The sequence below is a fragment of the Oratosquilla oratoria genome, chromosome 14 (genome assembly GCF_046742065.1).
Source record: "Oratosquilla oratoria isolate Oo_2021 chromosome 14, ASM4674206v1, whole genome shotgun sequence".
Taxonomy (NCBI): domain Eukaryota; kingdom Metazoa; phylum Arthropoda; class Malacostraca; order Stomatopoda; family Squillidae; genus Oratosquilla; species Oratosquilla oratoria.
Window position 1 is genome coordinate 15,041,431 of NC_134790.1, and position 20,811 is coordinate 15,062,241.

General features: G+C 35.8%; 1 protein-coding gene across 5 annotated transcripts in view; it reads left to right on the forward strand.

Moving 5' to 3' along the window:
- The window catches only part of babo (TGF-beta receptor type-1 babo), a 133,393-nt gene that overhangs the window by 81,801 nt on the left and 30,781 nt on the right, over positions 1-20,811 (forward strand). For 2 of the 5 annotated variants that reach the window (XM_076197669.1, XM_076197670.1), the window contains exon 3: positions 4,309-4,457. The exons of 2 other annotated variants lie outside the window; for them this stretch is intronic. In XM_076197669.1, coding sequence (XP_076053784.1) covers positions 4,309-4,457 — 149 coding nt within the window. Of the gene's footprint in view, positions 1-4,308; positions 4,458-19,808; positions 20,009-20,811 lie in introns of all 5 variants that reach the window. One more of the 5 variants, XM_076197668.1, reaches the window with a different exon arrangement.

Consider the following 20,811-nt stretch of genomic DNA (forward strand, 5'->3'; position numbering starts at 1 on the left):
GATATTTGTATCCTCCCAACCATGCAAATATCTTCCACTGGAGAGACTATACCTCTGATGCATATTTCAGTCTTGGACAGGGCAGTTTTTAATCATTACCTTTTTATCCATGTAATGAAGAAACACTTGTTCTGCAGTAGTTCATATATCTCCTCCACAATCTGTACTAATATGTTTGTTGTGTGTGTTTGTATTCTGGCAACATGCAGAAAAGGAGCTGTGCTTATGGGATCCCATTTGCCGATCCAATAACCAAACTATGGTATCGACTCTTCCTCTAATTTATTCTTCAAATTAATGCATCTCTGTGAAAAGGTTCATTTTGCAACATCTTCCAAACATTCTATTCCAAGTCTTTATGCATGTCCTCTTCATATTCATTCACCCCATATTGTTGAATATTTTACAGTGTTGTCACATCCTTCTTAGTTCTAAAGAATTGATCATTTCACCACTTTTTCTCTTTCATCCAATGTTTGAAGTAATTTGTCTAGTCTTTCTTCATGTGATCAATTGGTTAAGCTGAGAATCATTTCATTTGTTGCCCTCTATATTCCGTTTTTTGTATATCTTTCCTCTTGTGTGGAGACCACACCATTACTTCATGTTCTAATTTGGGACAGATAATAGTTCCAATTATTATTATTATTATTTTTTTTTTTCCCCACATCTTTGTCAGTGTAATGAAATACTACTATCATTCATCAACAGCTTGTATGGCTCATGTATCCCTTTAATATGTTATTGGGGTGATTGATTATTCATAACCAAGATGTCCAGGGCCTTTTCCTCCCTTACTTTAGTACATAATGTAAGTAAAAGTCTAATAATCCAAATAGCAGGGACCAGAAGTCATTAGATTTTTTTTTTTTTTTTTTTTTTTTTTCTCTCTTTCCTCCTCCTCCTCCTCCCATGGGTGGGACCCCAGAACATAAAATATATTCACATAAGGAGTCAATAAAGAGATTATATGTTGTGGGTTGTTTTATTACTCACCAGTGATATATAGAGGTGTTGAACAGCAGTTGTAGGCAGATAAATCCAAATAGAGTAAAACAGGTGGCCAGAATACTGTATACCATAGAGCATTGTATATCCAGTTTCCCATTGAAAACTCACAAAAGAGAGTTTCCTAAATCTATTTGTTTTAGATTAGGTGTCATTGTTGTCTTTGGAATGTCTCCTCACATTTTCAATTCCCATATGCCATGATTTTTTGTAACTTAGATTTCGCCATCACTGTGTGTTTGTGCGTGCACACATATGCACCATGTATATGTGTCTACATATACTCATGCATGTACATACATGTTCTACTTTATTTGCAATCTCCTTCCAAAAAGGTTGTGGGTTACCCATCCTTCCACATGGGGAGATGTGTTTCTTAATCCTGTACTATATGGGTCCTGTCTTCAGTCAAATTAGTCTGGCATGAACTAGGGCAAAGCATGTTCCACTGTCTCGGTGAAAGGATGGAGATATTCCTCAATTCTTTCAGTAAAACCATCTGGCAGCAGCCAGAATAAAATCTGTAGTGTTTAATTAGGGTGAAGGGCAAGATAAGGAAGGAATTAGTGACTCCCTGTGTCTCGATAGAGGAAACTATTATTTCATGTTTCCCACATGGCAAATTTCACGCTGTTTCCCGAGTTGGGAATGTGACAATAATAAGCAACTATCTTCTGGACCGTGGTTCCCATGTGTCTCGAAAAGAATTTAGTTTGTGGAAAATTTAGATATACTTTTAATTGGATAAAGGTATCAAACCTCACTCAGAATATCTTGAAAATAAAATACATGGTATACATATGAATGTATGTAAAAACATATATGTATTTCATGCATTCATATATGTATATGAAACTATATGTACATATATATTTGTATAATTCCTGGAGTTATAACAGCCTCTAAATTTTTTTAATAAAAGGAGTAGTTTTAATATTATAATGTACATAAGCAAAGTATTTAATTGAAAGGAAATAAATTGTTCCTGATAGTGAGGTATTTGTTTTCATAAGAAAATATTTTAGTGATTTTGGGAAATTATTTAAGGGTTTTACATGTATTAATATATTTTTAATTTGTTTGCTAACTTATCAAGGAAAGTGAAATGGTGGTTTATTTCAAATATTGGAGGTGCCTTTAGGAATGGAAGTCATTCCAAATTGAATCCAGTAGTGCCCTTGTTTCTCTTTTTCTTTCTCTTTCTCTTTCTCTTCTCACTCTCCTCACTCTCTCTCTTTCACTCTTTCTCACACACACACATAAATATGAACACTATACATGAATTTAAGAACAAACTAGATGTTGCAAGATACAAAGACTGGACACCACAAGCATAGCTCCCTTTCCCTCAGGATACAACTAAGTAAATACACACACATACAACACACACTGGATACTGCTAGATACAAAGACGGGTCACTACGAACATAGCTCCACTTCTTGTATAATACAACTAGGTAAATACGTGCTCACACAGACACATATACACATGTTGAAATGCGTAAGACAGAATGAGTGGAAGGGTGATGAGGTAAACACCAGGAACTGTTGGAGTTTTTATTGCTAACATTTCGTCCTGAAAGGACTCCAATGGTTCCTGGTGTTTACCTCACCACCCTTCCACGCATATACACACACAACACACACAGATATATATATATATATATATATTCACTCAATCTCTCTTCTCCCTTCTCTCTATGTCTCTCTCCCTCTCCCAATCCCTCTCTCTTCCATCTCTTTTTCTTCCCTCTTTCCTCTTTCTCATTCCCCTTTCTTTTCCATCTCTTAATTCTTTTACCTTTCTTCCCTCACTCTTTTCCTTCTGTCAGCCCTCTCTCTTTTTCTTTTTCTCTCCTCCCTTTCTCCCTTCCTCCCTCCTCCTCAGTGCACCTCCATCTCCCTCTTTTGCCCTCTCCCTCCCTTGCCCCTCTCCCTTTCTTGCCCTCTCCCTCCCTTGCCCTCTCCCTCCCTTGCCCTCTCCCTCCCTTGCCCTCTTTCTCCCTCTCAATCCCTCTCCCTCCACCTCCCTCTCTTGTCCTCTGCCCCTTTCAATCCCACTCCCTCCACCTCCCTCTATTGTCCTCCCTCCCTAACCCCCTTCCTCCTCTCTAACCTCCTCCCCCAACCCATACTTCCTCCACATCCTCCTTTGCCTCCTCCACCCCCTCTCCCCATGTCCCATAGTGGGTGTTGATTGCGTAAGGTTTTGGCAGTCAATACTCATAGAGCAGGAGGTCTCAACCTGGGGTTTGTGAACCCCCAGGGGTTATTGGGGGTCTGTTTTTGGGGGATACTTAGATGGCTAGTGAAAGATTACTTAAACATTTAAATCTGCAGAGAGAGGGCATTGTATATTGTTTTTGATATTAATGCTTAATTGGTGAATAAAGTCATTACAATTTGAACCATTTGATATTCAATGCAGTGCCAGTGTATATCTAGTCTTAATATGTTACCATTCAAAATTCTGTATCAGGTTAGTGGAGGGGTCATTGGTGTTATGACTCTGGGGGAAAAGGTTGAGAACCCCTACTCTAGAGGCTTCAGTGACATCCCTTTGGACCAATCACATGATATTCTGATTGGAACCAGGTGTCCCCTGAAAAGGAGAAGGCTTAATGCTTTTATCTTCTACAATCCTCATTTTCTGCTAACCTCATTAAGTCTGTCGTTTACGTACTCTGTGACTCCACCTCGTTGGTGTGGCATATTGTCCTACTGGATAGAAGGGCTGGTTTTCAGCAATGAAATACAAGTTCAAGCTTCCCCTCCTCCACCTTCCCCTCTCCCACCCTCACCCTACCTACCTACCTGCCCACCTCTTTTATTTTATTGATTGATTTATTTCTTTTTCTTTTTTCTTTTTTCTTTTAATCCCAAAACCTGGGTGAGAGAAACATGAATTAGTTTTTTGTTGTTTTTATTTTTTTTTTATTAATTCCTAATATATAAAAGAAAATTTATTTTTATGTCAATATTTATGCCCAGTAATTCTTAAATAAGTATTAATTAACAGTTTCCAAATTATTTTGTTTCAACTGATCATGTTTGTTGAGATTGATAATAGTACATAAATTCTGCATTATTTCACACTTGGGTAATTAATTTGATAATGTCTCCTCATGTTATGGACACTTATTTTGAGACTTTTGCTGATTCAGTGTTTTTCCTTTCCCAGGTTGTCCCTAGTCCTCGTGTAATGGTTATCTTATGTCGGGTTGTGGTTTCAACACGTGTTACATATGGGGTGGTAATGTTGTGTTCGTCTTTTTTTCTCTCCCCCTCATCCCATAATAGCTGCTTTGGAAAGGAACAGCTTGAGCCAATGCCTAGGCCATTAGTATGTGAGACCACGAAGGAATTAAATGAATACGTTAAGTGTTGCTCAGAAGCTGATCTCTGTAACTACAATATTACTCGACCTCCTGATTATAACCCCACTGAAGGTAGGTTTGCCAGTAACATGCCTTTTATTTAGTTACTAAGGGTGGAAAACTTTGGAGTGTTGGAAGAAGACACAGTATTGTCCAGATGTTTTGCTCATTGTGAGATTGTTAGAGTATCATTGGTTTCCTCTGAAGTCGTCCATGACATTTGTGAACTTTTGCAATACTTTTGTGCAGTAATGTACTGGCATTCTTATGCTGGTGTTAGGAGTGAATTTTATATGACTGAGTGTTACTAGATCAGGATGTGGAAAAATCAGTTCTTAAGGGTTTTCAAGAAAATCATTTGAGTTTTTCACCCTATGGCTCATACCAATCAACATTTTTTATTTTCCAAGTGATTAAAAGATGCTAAATACTTCCCTGTGTCCTCCTTATGTGCCCATGCTATGCATTTGACTTAAATCAAACTAATAAAATGTTGACATCATTCACTGCGTTTCTCTTATGGCGTGTAACTTTTTGGGAGAGATGCACATGAAGAAGGAAGTAGGAAGTAGGAAGTACAAATTTCCATGACCCAAGTCATCTTTTCCTTGTTAATGAAATGCATGTTTGTCCTCAATGTTGTTTAGATTGTATTGATCTGCTTCTGTGCTATTTTCTTGTAGTCACTCTTTGTTCTACTTGTATCTGCAATATTGTGAGCTAAGTGCAGTGCATGGGGTTACTTGTCGCACAAAAACATGTCGGGACAGCACAGTTGTAAAATTATCTGGAAATCAGATATTTGTGTACAAATATCTATTTCTCATTTGTTGAATTTTACATGGTAGAGGTGGCAGTATGTTTTGATTGCTTAAAGTTACTTTGACTTCCATTAGAAATTTATCATATAATTTTGTTCTTTGAAAATTAAGTATGAAAATAAATTATATATACAATACCAGATAAATATAAAAAGATAATTGTTGGCAATTGATTCAGGTATGCATTCAACATAGCTGGCAAGTAGCACAATTCTAAGAAATTGTGATTGGGTTGTTTAGATCATTTTTGCTGAAATTCGCTTGGCATGTCATTAAATTTTAGTTGTATGATATTGTCAAACTTCTCAAGAAACTGACAGAATTAACATATTTGCCAGTTTATAAGATGCACCCCTGTTTTAAAAGGATATTAAGAAGTGCATTTAATTTTTTTTTTAAACGACAGCACTATTATTATTTTGCTGTTGTCTGCACAGTACAAATAGCAGGTGGCATTTGAAAAATCTCTGGTCTTGCTGGGTGCATTTCTAGGATAGTTTACAGATGAGTTAGTATTAGTACAGTTATTATAGCAAATAATTTAAGAAAAATAGCAACAACTTATGTAGGCTATGTTTGCAGGGGGATGGAGGTAATGGTTTGGATTTCTATCTGTTGATAGCCAAAGCCCATTTTACCTTTTCATTAATTCTGATAAGTTTGGTATTATTGTGTTTGCTATTCATTATTGTATTAATGTCTTGGTACAGTTTTGAGTTCCTGTCTTCAACAAATTATTGCTCATCAAGATCCTGCCCTACCCCCAATTCCCTAGCTATAAATCTGCCTTTGACATTTGGTCTCCTATCTGCAAAACAGATATATTGGATAGTAGGATATTATATACATACTATTTTATATACATATATGAAATTGTATGTATATATTTGTTTATTTTATTTCTGTTTTTTATTATTTTATTATAATATATATATATGTATATTTGTGTATATATATATATATGTATATTTGTGTATATATATATATTTTTTTTTGGGGGGGGGTATGTATTATCTAGGCAAGCAGAAACAATAACCTGTTTAGTATCATGGTGGTCTTACCTAGTCATTTGAAGTAATGTAGCATACAGTTTTATTCAGTGAGGGCATGAATAGAATTCTGATTGCTGAAGATCTATAGGCTAAGTTCCACTTCCTCCAATCAACTAAAATTGTACAGTGTTACAACAACACTTGTACAGTACCACAGTGTTGAAGAAGTAATTTCTTCTTCTTCATCCCTTGCCCATCCCCCACCAAGGCCTAAAATCCTTTAATAGTGTGAGCTGGATGTTATTTATGGCAGGTTACAAGGGGAAAAATAGTTAAATTACAAAATGATATAGGGGAAAATTGCCTGCAGAATAAATGATAGCAATAAAATGGATTTCTTTTTCATATATTTGTTGATAAGCATGGTTAGCTTTGATTTATGAGAAAAAGAATATCAAAAGTTTGTTGAGATAAAAACAATTGTCATTATGTAATGGATTTAGTTAAGAGTCCCGAGATGTACCATTTTAGAAGATTGTAGAAATGAATAGGCATAAGAGTGACAAGAAGCTGTTGCCAGATTTTCTGGCTGCAGACAATGCAAAATGACAGCCTTTCCAGCCAAGAGCCTCCATAGATATAGAAAAAATATTAGTGAATGAATATTTGAATATTTGAAAGTAAAATCAGTTTGAGAGAGGGCCAGCTCTACCCATCAGCAAAGAAAGCAAGTACTTAAAAGCCTGAGCTGTTTGTGTGTGTGCGTGCTTACACACACGTGGCTGTGCACACGCCTAGTTGTAATTCAGGATGGGGGAGTATGCTTATGGGTTCCTATCTATCTCTTTGTATCAAACCAGACTACTTTGAGACTCAGTCTAGGCCAGTTACCAGTATAGTTCGTGAATGTCAGCTCCTACTATATGAGCATGTAGCATGTTTCCATGATATCAATCCTACTCGCAGGGTTGTCTCAACTAAAGACAACTCTTGTCGGAGAAGACAAAGGGGATGCCCACAGAATTTATGGCTGGGGCCAACTGATCGAACTTGTTGAGAGTTGTTTGGAATGGGAAAGGTGGCTGAACGGGAGCTTGCTCGGAGAGACTGTAGGGACTGGCACGGGTGTGCAAGGGAAGCAATGCATTCCCTGATGTATGCCACCAATTGATGATCTATCTCCACTTATTAAACTTTGTCTTAAATTCGTTTATGTTGTTGGCCTTTCAGGGATGGAATGGGTGGGAATGATTTTATGCCTTTTCCTTTTTGGCTACCTCCCTAGTAAGGGGGAAAAAGCCTTGGTATATGTATGTTTGTTGTTGGCCTATATTATTTCATCTAATTTGCTCCCCCATGTATATATTCTGTGTGTGTGTGTTTGTATATATATATATATGACCTCTCATTGTTCTTTAGTTCCAAATTAACAGAAAATCCTATGACTCAATCTCAGTTCAATATTGTCCAGAAGAAAAAAAGTCCATGTTTCTCAGGATAATTATTATATAAAATTATATATATATTCTTTTCTTTTTCTTTTCTTTCTTCTTTTTCTTATCAGCCAGGCTGGGAATCTTTCATGATACTACCCTGTGCATTCATCTGGTGACCACATAACTAGTGTGCATTCTAATCTGTGATTCTATCTCTTTTTCCTTCCTCTGTTTCCATTATTTCCTCACAAATACAGTGAAATGTCATTCATATGTTTGTTGACAATTTATATATCTCTCTTATGTCATTCTATTTATGTGATTTTTTGGTGACAGATCATCCCAGATTAGAACTTCTAAAGCCTTGTCCTTGTTAGCTTTTTGTGATTAATCCGCCTCCCATTTTTATAATTCCCTGACAGTTTCTCTTTGCTTTGGCTTTTTTCCAAGATTTTGAATTACTTTGTATTGAATTTCATTTGCCACTCCTACCTTCATTCATAAACTTCTAGGTTTTCATATATTAATTCACAATCCTCCTGACTTTTTCACTTTTCAAGAGTTTGATATCATCAGGAAATAGGTTTCTGCAGCTACCTGTTTTGTTTGTCATATCACTGATGTATATCAAGAACATTGTTGGTACCAGTACCAAACCCAGTGGTCCAATGGTACCCTGTCCTTCTGTACCATTCTGGTATGCTTCTCCAACATTTTTCCAGTTTACATGTTAATCTTTAGTGCAATACCTTGTTGAAAGCTATTTTCAGATCCTTGTATACACAATCTACCTAGCCCTCTCTTTCATGCACACCACCCACTCTCAAATAAAATCTTAACAGGGTAGTTATATAGGACCTTCCTTTTCTGAATCCAGATTGTCAACCAAGATTACTTTCCCCTCCAAGTAATTCATCCATCTATCTTTTACAATATATTTACACCTTTAAGTTACCATGCAGGTCAAGGATACTGATCTCAGTGAGGTTCCTCCATGTTTCCAACCTTGAAAATTGGTACCACATTTGCCAGTTTTCAATCCATTAGCAACTGTCTCTCTTCCAAGGAATATACAATAATTTAGTGTACCAAATAGTAGTATATAGGAAATGAGCTTTGCCCATGGGATCCAATATCTTATTCTCCAATTATCATACTTCATTTAAATACATGTAAGTTCCTAGCTTGTACTCCATATTTATCTAGTTTTAGTATATAGGATCATCTATGCTTGTAAGGCTCCATATGTGCATTCCCAATTATCGAGTCTAACCTAAATTTGTCCTTTATTGTTTGATTTTACTACACCATCCAAACTATTCTATGGAAAACTATATTTTTTATGTGTGTGTGCATGTGTATATTTACCTATTTTACATCATTGTACTATACAGGAAGGTAGCTATACTCAAAGGATTCTGTCTCTTAGTCTCCAGTTATATATATATATATATAAATATATATATATATATATTTTTATATATTTTTTTTTTTTTTTTTTTTTTTTTTTAATGAATGGTTTTATTATGTATTATATCAGCTCGTAGGATATTCCAGGAGTTTATGCATATATGTGAAAAACTGAATTTCTTCACATCCTTTAGACATGTGGATCTTTGAACTTTGTTCATTACCTTGTGATAACCTATCCCAAACTTTAAGATCTCTGTCAAAGTTCAGACCTAACCTCTGCAATCAAGTGCCTCTTTTTTTCTCTCTGAGCCACAGAGCCAGTGCTACTGATCTATCTTCATATAACTTATCTGCAAGATTGGGAATCATTTTGGTTGTTGCTCATTGTATTCTTTTGATTTTGCTTTCATCTTTCATTTTGTGTGTAGATTATTCCACTGCTGCATATTTCAGTATTCCACTGCCACCTCTCATTCCTTCCCCTCTCCCTTCCATCCTCCCTCTCCTCATTATCTCTTTGACTGTGTGAAAGTCCATCTTTATGTTCTTCAGCAGCTGGTATATCTCTCCCACAGTCTTACTGATATGTTTGTCAAGGGACAGGTTTTTCCCCATCAAAAATTCTTAGCTCTTTCTCCTCATTCACCTTTGTAGTTCACTCAACTCCCATAGAATAATTTAATAGTGGTCCTTTTATGCTAGTACCCATATCCAATTTGCATTTTCTAGCATTGAATTTTATTTTCCAGTCTTTCATTTAGGCATATATGGTATATAAATCTTTTAGTAGCAGCCTATAGTCTTCATCTCTTAATCTACACATGATCTTTGTCATCAGTAAACAGTTTTGCATAGTTTGTACCTTCTATCATGTCATTTATGTATGTCTGCTAAGCATTGCCCTCCATCCTGACATCTTTTCTCTTTCTGCTATCCTGTATATATGCCTCTTAGTCTACCATTGTTTTTCAGTTTCTTTAGTAGACCGTTGTGAGGGACTTTGTCAAAGACCTTTTTTAGATCCAGGTACACACAATCCACCCAGTCCCCTCATGCAGCATATCTATCACTCAAGTGTGAAAGCTTAAAAGGTTTGACACATGATCATCCAGATCTGACACTTGGTCCATCTGTGTAAATTGGTCCATCCGTATATTGATTTCTTCAAGGTATTGCACCCACCAGACACAATTCTGTTTCATAATTTTACTATCATGCAGATCAGGGACATTGGCCTGTAATTCAATGCTTCCTCCTTTATGGATTTCTTCCACATTTGTCCTCTTCAAATCTTGTGTGTGTAGTAATCTCACTATTTGAGGAAGCCTCAACAATGAATCCTGCATTCCAACTCGGTTTAACCCAACCTAACCCAAAGACTGGTCCTGACAACACAAAACCAACACACTGAAATAGCTGTTGGATTCCTTCAACACTGTTTGACCTTTTCACACATGACCTAAATCCAAGCCCTAACCATAGTGTTAAAACATTATTGCATGCAGATGACTTATCAATAATTGGAAAACACCATAGATAATGAACATCATTCAAAAAAATACAGATCTATCTGGGACCAGTGATAGGTGTGTACATGTGGTGGATATGTGAGATGAACATCAGAAATATTGACATCCCTACCTCATGTTTCCAGAATTTACCAATGCCCACATCTCTGTCCAGAAGTGCAGTCCCAAGAGTTGGTCTCTGGCCTATGGTGTATTATGTACTATTATTATTGTTATTGTGGGTACTTTGGTTAGAAAATGAAGAACCAGAGAAATTACAGAAGGATAATTGGAGACATACATGATTGTTCAGCACTCAACACTTAAACAGCAATTGTTTCTTAGATGTCATGCATGTTAATGTTCATGTCATACCTGCCACATTAGGTTTTATATGCCATCTTTTTCCTGGAATTTATTTATTCCCATGCAGCAACACTTGCCTAAGCTCAATACATAGTACAAGTGTTATAGAACTAGAACATGCTATTCATTAAAGTGTCATGCATGAGGTGGAAACTCAGTGTCCTCAAACATGATTTTATGAGGATGAGCCACAGTTATGTAAATCAAGCGGCAACCTGTGAAAACAATGGAAGAATGAGGGCATATGTTGTGAACTGGAAAATTTAGGTTTCATGTAGAACTATACTTGAATTGCATGGAATGTGCAAGCAAACCTGCTGTATTTTCTCCTATGGGTTTGTTTCATGGGTTATTTGAATTAGTATGGAGTTGGATCATCTTTAGTTGTGTTCAGTAATTATGTGTGTATTTACTTAATTGTAATATACATGAAAGAAGCTATGGTCATGGGGTCCTGTCTTTTTATTTTGAATTCATGTATGGTTTCAGCTTGGGTTATCATGTAGGCTGTTTCAGGAATTTACGCATCTGTATGGAAAATTAGGTACTTTTTCACATCCTTCAGACATGTGGTCTTTTTTCAACTTGTTCCCATGACCTTGTGATATCCTGTTATCCTAAATGAAGAGATCTTCTTTGTCAAATTTTTTCACCCACATCAGTTATCTGAACACTGCAATCAAGCCCTTTCTCTTCCTTCAGTCCTTTAACTGGTAAGTCTAGCACTTCTCTCAGCTTATCAAGAAGGTTAAGTCTTTCACTTTGTTCACACCACTGCTTCATATTCCAACAGAAGGTGGCTTAGGGTGTGCGTGCTTGTGTTTTTCTGTAACACGTGGGTTGCTGGGGGGATAAATTTGGAAAGGTTTGTAAGTAGTATATAAAACTGGATTTAGTCTTTTGTAATCTGTAGGTGGTTGTGTGATATGGCATGATGAATTTTTGGGTTCAAAGGTTCTTGTGTACCAGTTATTCTCATGTGCTGTCTTTCACACACAATTTCACAATTTTACCACCATTAATCACTGACACAGGAACAGTCTTATCCTCTGTTACTGTAAAATTATTTGGTGGAAGGACATTGGTATGCTAGAAGTTTAGTTTTTGACAATTTTGCAAAAACTCGTGGAAAATTCTTTTGAAGTATGCAAAACATGCTGGTGAAATAAGAGTGTTATACAGAATCATTTACTTTTTTAATTAATTTTATAGAAAAAAATATCTCAAACAGGCAATGTCCCTAATTAAAGGGATATGGCATAAGACTAGCTTTCTATTTGACACTTGCATTTGAAGTTTTCCGTATTTATATAAGATTTTAGAAGGGTGTATCGTATGTCTGTCTACATATACTGACAGTGAGGCGTGATGGCAAGAACACAAAGTAATACTTCATTATTGCACAAGTCTTGCTGTTAACACTTTTTTGTGTGTGTGTGGATCATCATGTTTCTAGGGTCTTGAATGTTGGGAAGTGGCTCATCCCTGGTGGAATAAAACCCCAACATAAATCACAGTTTCTGTAATGCCCCAGGGCTAATGCCTGAGTAAAATCCAATAAAGATTTTGGAATAAAGTGATGCAAATGTGAAAAAACATCACATACAATATACTACTTTTCATTTACAATATGTAATTTATTAGTATCTGTGCATTTTTCATCTATATTGCTAATAGTTTTTCCATACAGAGGGAGGTTTTATTTATTTATGTATTTATTTATCTATTTATTTACTTTTTTTTGTAGCTCATTACCTCAGTAACAGTATTTTTGTCTATATAATTTTTTGTTTTTTTTATACCATACCTATCCTTTTATCTAAATTGTTTTGTTGGATTGTCTCCAAGGGTAAAATTATAGCTTCTAACAATGCAATTACACGGATTCCCCCCCCCCTCAAAATTTGGGTATTCACAAGGAAAAAAACCATACAATGTAACTTTAAGACATAGAGTAATAAGTTAACAAGATACTCTTTATCAAAGCTTCTAATTTCCTAAAAAAAAATCATATTAGTTTCTGTTAGTTACTAAAGTATAAAAAAGACCTCAAATTATTATTATTGTTATTGTTTATTTTGTTTATTATTATTGTTATTTTATTTATTGTATTTTATTGTATTTTCTTTTTCTTTCTTTTTTTAATGGATTTCCATAAAATTTGGCACATTATTTTTACATTGTCTACCATTTACAGAAAATTTTTTTATCAGTCTAGTTTAATTATTTCAATACACTAACATCCTTAACATCATGAATTCCCTTAGAAAGGGCAAGGATGGTGCTTTCTTATGTTCAAAGTGGGTGAGGAAAAGTATAACATATGGAGGAGGGACAGGAGAAGAAAAATGGAAGATGATGTAATCATAACAGCAAAAAAAGGCATGAAGATGGAAGAAGTGGGAATGGGAGAAGGAAAGGCTTGAGATAAAGATTATAAGAATTGCAAGTGAAGAGGCATACATCCCTCCAAAAACAAGAGAATGGAGTGAAGCAGAGTACAAAAGATTAATAAGAAATAGTTGAGCAACTGGAAAGGATACCACAAGACTTGGTTCTGACACCTGTGATATTCGTATATAAGTGATATGATGAATGGAATTGATAGCAATGCAAACTTATTTGCAGATGATGCCCATATCAAAAGAAGTGAAAAATGTAGAGGATTGCAAATTGCAACAGGAAGACCTAGGTAAAGTTTATAAATGGATTCGGAAGTGGAAAATGAATTTCATCTCAAATTTAAGGTCTGGATACTAGCCCAAAATATGTAAACAAAAATAGAAAAGAATGACAAGAAGATATAAGATGGAAAATGAATAGCAAAGCAAAGGAAGAAAGGGATTAATGGAGTTTTAATCAGGGCTGATCTATCACCAGAAAGTCATGTGAAGAAAATAACAGGAGGTAATTATAATTTGCTTAAAAAAGAAAAAATGTAAGAGTGGCATTTCACTACATGAAAGAGGACACAAAGAAAATCTTTGAAAGTCGGATTCATCCCAGACTGGAGTATGCAGAAGTGATGTGGTTACCACACCTAAAGAAAGATATAGAATACATGAATTAAAATCTAAATATGATAATTGGAAATCAAGGATATAGATGAAGTTGGAAATGTACATGAATTTCAGGCAAGATATTATAAAAAAAAATTAGTTAATAGGACACAGAACCCAACAAGTGTTTCTCCTTTACTGTGTACTAAAATTAGGTAAATACAAGAAAAATGGAATACAAAGGACAACATCCAAGATGAGTTTAAAGGACAAGACGAAAGAGAAAATATTGAATGAAGTGGGACTTGCTACATTGTAAGAGTGAAGAGAGAGACGACATAATGATATCTATATCCAAAAAGATTATAGAAATAGAAAATATTCAAAGGATCTACTAGTATGGGGTGAAAGATCAACAAGAGATCTTTAGGGGGTGGGGGAAATGGTTTGAAAGATTGTATGAAGTATAGCTTTCCACATGGATATGCAAACTAGAAAGAAAAAAAAAGATTAACAATATTATCCAGGATATCACCATAAGCAAATTTAAGGCAAAGTTTGATCAGTTCAGGCAGACACAGGACTCCATGAGCACGGCTTTACCCCCGTAAACTACAACTAGGTAAATATACACATAACAAGAATTTAAGGCAAAGTTTGATAAGTGGAAGCAAAGAGACAGGATCTTGTGAGCACTGTTCCAACCAAATGTACAATAACTAGGTAAATATATACACATATCCAAAAGATTGGAATATGCATCCTTGGTACTGTCCCCACCCAGAATGAAAAATGCAAGCAAGATCAAAAGGATACAAAGAGATGCAACCAAACTTATTCCCAACCTGGCAGACAAGCTATACAAAGAGAGACAAAAAGCATGAGATCTACTGTTGAGGGTTTGAAGAGAAATGGGTGACTTGATCACAGATCTATTGATTAGGGATGGGAAGGCTTCGTGAGTTCATGAAAACAAAACTAGAAAAGACGAGTCTAAAGAGATGTGAAGGAATAGTTTTCTGCACAGAGGCATAAACTTGTATAGCTCTATTTTTTCCTTTCCTTTTTCACATAAAACTGGTTGTGCTTGTATGTTGTATTAAAATGAATGTGTTCTTATCAGTTTTATATGCTAGTTTCTGAGGATGATTTTGGTCTAAGTGCAGGTGTTTTAGTGAGGTGGTTTTGTTGCATCCTGTTAGTATTCTCATTGCTTTATTTGTAAGAGAAAAAAAATGCTAATTGTTGAAAACCAAGTTGTGGAAGCATAGTTCTTATGAATTGATCAATTGTTGCCTCGAGTTTCACTAAGTGGAAAACCAGCAGTCCCACAGTCTTGTAACAGTCCTTAAAACCATCCATAGATCTCTCTGGGAAGAAACTGGATTGTTGTCTGTGATGTTTTGGTGTGGGGACTGTCTTTGTCACTGGTTGAATATTTTAGCAGAGCGGAGAGCAGCTGCCAGGTGTGAGCTCTCCTTATGTGAAAAAAATTCAAGAAATACAGCTGAAGTTGATAAGAGATCCTGAGTCCAGTTTTGAAAATGGGCAGCTTTACTGCCCATATTTCAGGACCACCACATACAGGTAGCTGGAATTGGTTCCTTATGAGTTTCTGTTTCCAAAACCCAATTAGGTTCAGGCTTTAGTTCTGTCACTTCAGAGCCATTGTTCAAGTTTGTCCAAGTAAAATTAGGTTTTCTTTGCTGCTATTTTGTAGTTGCTGTGCGGGATTATCAGGTCATCTGCATAAATGGGTGCTTTGGTGTTGATGTTTTGGACCGGATGTTGAGATCACTAGTGAAGATGTTAAAGAGCATAGAGAGATTGCTCTTAGTGGAACTTCATTATACTGTCTTTTTTTGTTACTCTAATCTGTCAACATGCAATAAAGTTTGTCATTTATTGTCATTGTTTTGAATATGTCATTATTATCTCTTTTGGTATGTACTAGTATCTGGGAAAGCTGTCAGGTGTCTTGTTTATAGCTACCATAAATATTATTACTCTTGGAGCTTTCTTGTTGAATCTCTCCAGCACTTGTTGTGCAATGTTTGTGAACAACATACTTGTAGAGTTCCCATTTTGAATCCATGTTGGTATGGGAAGGCCCCATCTCTCCCAACCAACATGTTCCTTGAGGAACATCCTAGCACTCTTCTCACAAACATTATCCAACAAATGAAGTAGCGATTCAACAAGAAATAGGCATAGTAGAAATAAACATAAACAAGGTATTTGATATGGTTCCTAGATGTTCTATCAAAAATTATCATGGAGACAGATTCAACAGCAGTAACTAGAAATGGCTAACAAACTATTTAGCTGGTAGACTGTGCAGAGTAACCCAAAACAACCAAGTTTCCGGGATTAAAGGTTTGTACAATAGAGACCTCCCCTCCCTCCAAGGAACAGTATTGTTTTATTTTGCCTTGTCACACATAATCTCCCAGCATCAGATCAGAGTGTGGCACCAAATTGCTCACCCTTGCAGAGGGCCTGATGATGGTGACCCATCAGAGTGACTGCAAAATAGTAACAAAGAACACCCAAGCATGTTTGGATGGGCTGCCACTGTAGTTGAGGAATTATGGAGGGCTCACCATGTAGATCATCACTGATGTTAATCACTATAGACAACCATGAATCAAATAAACACCAAATAGTAAAGTTGAATGGCCAAAAATTTCCATTGGAAAAGAACCTGAAAATTCAAGGCCACATTTTTAAATCTCAGATGACTTTCAGCCTGCACATCACAAATATAGATATAATTATAGTTTTGTTTTATCAACAAATTGCACAAGCAATTTCTACTTTCAAGTCCTGCCACCCACTGGTTCATAGAATTCATTCATGGGTCATCCAGCTCTCCACCTGTTTCAAATCTATATCTATCTGATATTGCATCCTTGGCCATGAACAAGCTGACAAGGAAGCCTGGGAAATGACATCCACTCCTTTTAGTACCTCCACTACCAGTAACAGACCTACTCCTCTGATCTACAATGCTGAGCATGTGATAAAGATCTTGAGAACAACTCTCAACAAACCATCAAAATACAACCAAGCCCCACATGTTGTCCTCACATTAGTGTAACCGATGTGAAACTACACTAGTACATCTTAAGAATGGGACAATTTTGCCTTTCGTATGGCTACCAATTGACAGGAAATGACCAACCAATGTTGAGCTCCCCTGACACTACCACAACAATCACCGATGCTGTCGTCTGTCCCCGTCAAGCAACATCGACATAACACCAAATTATGAGCAGTAAAACGCTGTCAGCCATGTTCAACTTCCTTCAGGTGGGGGTGAAGAAAAAAAAGGGACTTCTGACTAAATTATAAGCACAACTGATTAATGAAACCAACACATGAAGTATAAGAAAATGTACAACAGCAGCACAAGATTGTCCAGAAAGGCAGAAGCACTGATAAACTTTAGATCACAACCAATTAGTGTCCCAGCACTTGTGTTCATAGCAGGTGTCCAGCTGTTCACATGTGGCTGGTAATAGGTGCTCATCTTTGCATTACACATGTGTAATGACTTGGCCTGTCCAGTAACCCAATTTGCTCCCACAGCCTCCTTTACAAAACACAGCAAAATGGAATTTTAGAATACCCTAGTTTGAATATGCAAGAGATTGATGGTTATTTTCCTGTGTTTAGCCCATCCGGCAATACAATTTCCTCCCCACACCTCGTATCCCAAACACAGTAGAATAAAAGTTGAAGTTTCCTCAGATGGAATATACAAGAGATTGTTGGTAACTTTTGTCATGTTTAGCATAGTAGAGCAACTTGTGTTACCAAATAGAATCTTTGAACATGCATACTATAGGGATAATTTTGTCTGTTACTATCCACACGTCATCTGTGCACTGTTGTTTATCTATAGGCTAGTGATTAGCTGATAGGCTGCATTGGGAACCAGTGCAGTTAGTTATTTCATAATACAATTATTTTGTTTAATACATTATATTTCAATATTCTTTCATATTTTGAATAGTACAATATCATTTACCATAAGTTTTCTAGTGAGCCTAGGTGCAATATTTGAATGTTGTGTTGCTTTTATATATGGATTATAAATGGACAAGGAATTCATTATGATAACATTATTTACCATAAATGTTGACAGTATTTTGTTTTCTATGCAATCCTGATTAGTTACTTTCGCTTTATATAATTATAACGCATAATTGCTTTATATGCGTTTTAATCTTTCATTAGAATTGATATCAAGTAACAACCTTTAAATTGTTCAGTCTACACCCCAAACTTGTAACTTCAGTCAGTGACCTTCAGATTATAGGATATACAATGGTTGTGGAGATATTTTATGGGGGGAGGGATGCATCTTATAACCTACAAATTGTGTATGTATTCATATTGAAATCAGTCTTCACCATTGAGCAAAAATTACCATAACTTTGGAAAATCAGTATATGATTGAATCTAAGAAGAAAAACAATGTTTGCAGATGGAAGTCTAGGAATTAACAATAAACTTGCTGACATATTTTAGCTATACAGCACCCCTCGTATATTAATTGCATCACAGATCAGATAGTGGCAGTAGTAACAGAATATTATTTAAACTAGTTTTAATTTGGTACATTTGATTAAAAGGATGAACATCAACCCTTTTTTTTTTTTTTTTTTTAAGAAAATAAAAATTCACTTGGAAAGGGTTAAAGAAAATAATATACCTAACAAATAAAAGAAGAAATGGACATCTAAAAATATTGAGATGACTACACACTATTGTCATTAATGAGCATGCATTGTCACAAGCTGAACTGAGCCTGTAAGTGATGGTACTCCAAATATTCAGAGGGTTCTAAACAACTAATGGTCAAGTTTTGGACTATTAAAAAAGTAGTTGGGGTGCAATGAGTGTTACATAAAAAATAATGCTAAGTTTTTAGAAGAATAATGAAAGGTTGGAATAAGTGCTAAAAGAGGACCAAACCGTATAGGATTTTGATAAAGAGACTAAAAGAAACAACTTTTAAAGAGAGAGAAGACTCAAAGAGGGAGGAAAGAAACTCAAACCAAGAAAACTACAGACATAAGCTATAAAAAGATTAATATAAAAATTCATACACATGCACTTTCAAAAGCACACATGGATGGTCATTTTTGAATTAGGCATACTGGGCAAGATCCAGGGAGGAGCCAAGATGAGAGGGAGGGAGGGAAGGGAGTGAATGTGAGTGGAGTATGTGGGGAATTTGAATGGGTGGGAGTGGATTTTATGCCTTTGTTTTTTGGCTACCTTCCTTGTAAGGGGGAAAAAGCCATTGGTATATGTATGTATGTATGTAGGTGGAGAAAAAGCAATTAGACCCCATGAGCATAGTCTGTTCCTGTAGTACAAACTAAATACAATTTGGTAAATACATGCTGGGTTGAGCCTTAGGGGGTGATGTTATTCCAAGCCTTGGCCACTTTAGCATAAGGTCGTACCCAAAACTGTTGTGATAGAGGAATTGAAAGCAATTAGTGGTCAGGTTCTGAAATGTTGAAATATAAATGACAGGATGCAGTGAGAACTACCACTTCATAAGTCCAGGTAAATACCTACATATGTTTTGACATGCTCTTGATATAATGTTGCAACACATAATTGAATGTGGTGGTGTTTTGGTGTATATAAGGATAACCATATTGGAACAGTGTTTTACAATCTGAGCTGTTTTAGCTGTTATATAAATTTGAACTAATGGGTTTAAAAAAAGAAGAAAGACAAGAGGTTAAGAGACACTCAGTCCTGTTAAATTTGTGTAGTTGAATACATTTTTGTGTACATCTTTTGTATATATTACTTTTCTATTATATATATGATTTTGGTAACTCCTCCTTTTCAATGTACAGCACTGAGGAAGAGCATGTCGACTCTAAATGTGAAGATCAGATTTTACCTGGAAAATATACCTTTGATTGTTCCCTTGACAATGAAAAACCAAATATATATATAGATAAAACAATAAGATATTATAAGTTATGCTGCAACACCAAGAACTGTAACAAGGATCATGTGATACGTGGGTTGCTACTTCCTGGAGGTTATGAAGGTAGGAACAAATATTTGTAAGCTCTCGGGCAGTGACGGATATTGTTGGTATCAAAAGCTTCAGTCTTGTTTGTCTCGTAAGTCACAGAGTTTGTATTACATGAGTAAGAGGGACTGAATAAAGTTAAATTATTAAGTACTGATAAATATTTGCAATATATATTTATCCATAAGCCTTTACATAGATTGTTAAATGAAACCTCATGTAATTATAGACTTTGTAGATTTTTGCTGGAGTTGTGGCCATAAATAAGATGAGCATCGTGTATTGGAGGGAATAATGCTCATGTAAGGAATTGTGGGAATTGTTTTGGAGCTTGACTGTGGGTAAATGTAGGATATAAAGTGTTTTCTGGCCAGAGGGTATTTTTTGTGGGCTTGAAACATTCATCATATAGCCTAATTTTCAACACTGAACCTTAATACTGTAGGGAACGAAATACCTAGTGATAGTTTTTTGATGAGCAGACAGTTCGTAGCTTGGTTGCTCTATCTTGGGCAGCACCACCAGATGTCTTGCAATTGACTGTACATCATGTGTTCAAATCACAATCCAAGTCCATCTGTTCACACATTGTATGGTAGTTATAGGTATCTACATTTTATGTGATTTGGAATGGACTTTTTATTGTGACAGATCATGAGGCATATTATAATTATGAATAAGCAGTCTACATATGGGTGGATTGACTGCTTGCATGCACACACACATACTCTCACACCCTCATACATACACACACATACTTTAATTAGATAAATACAGTATTGGAAGCTTTGATGAGAGGACACTACTGCTGGTCAGAG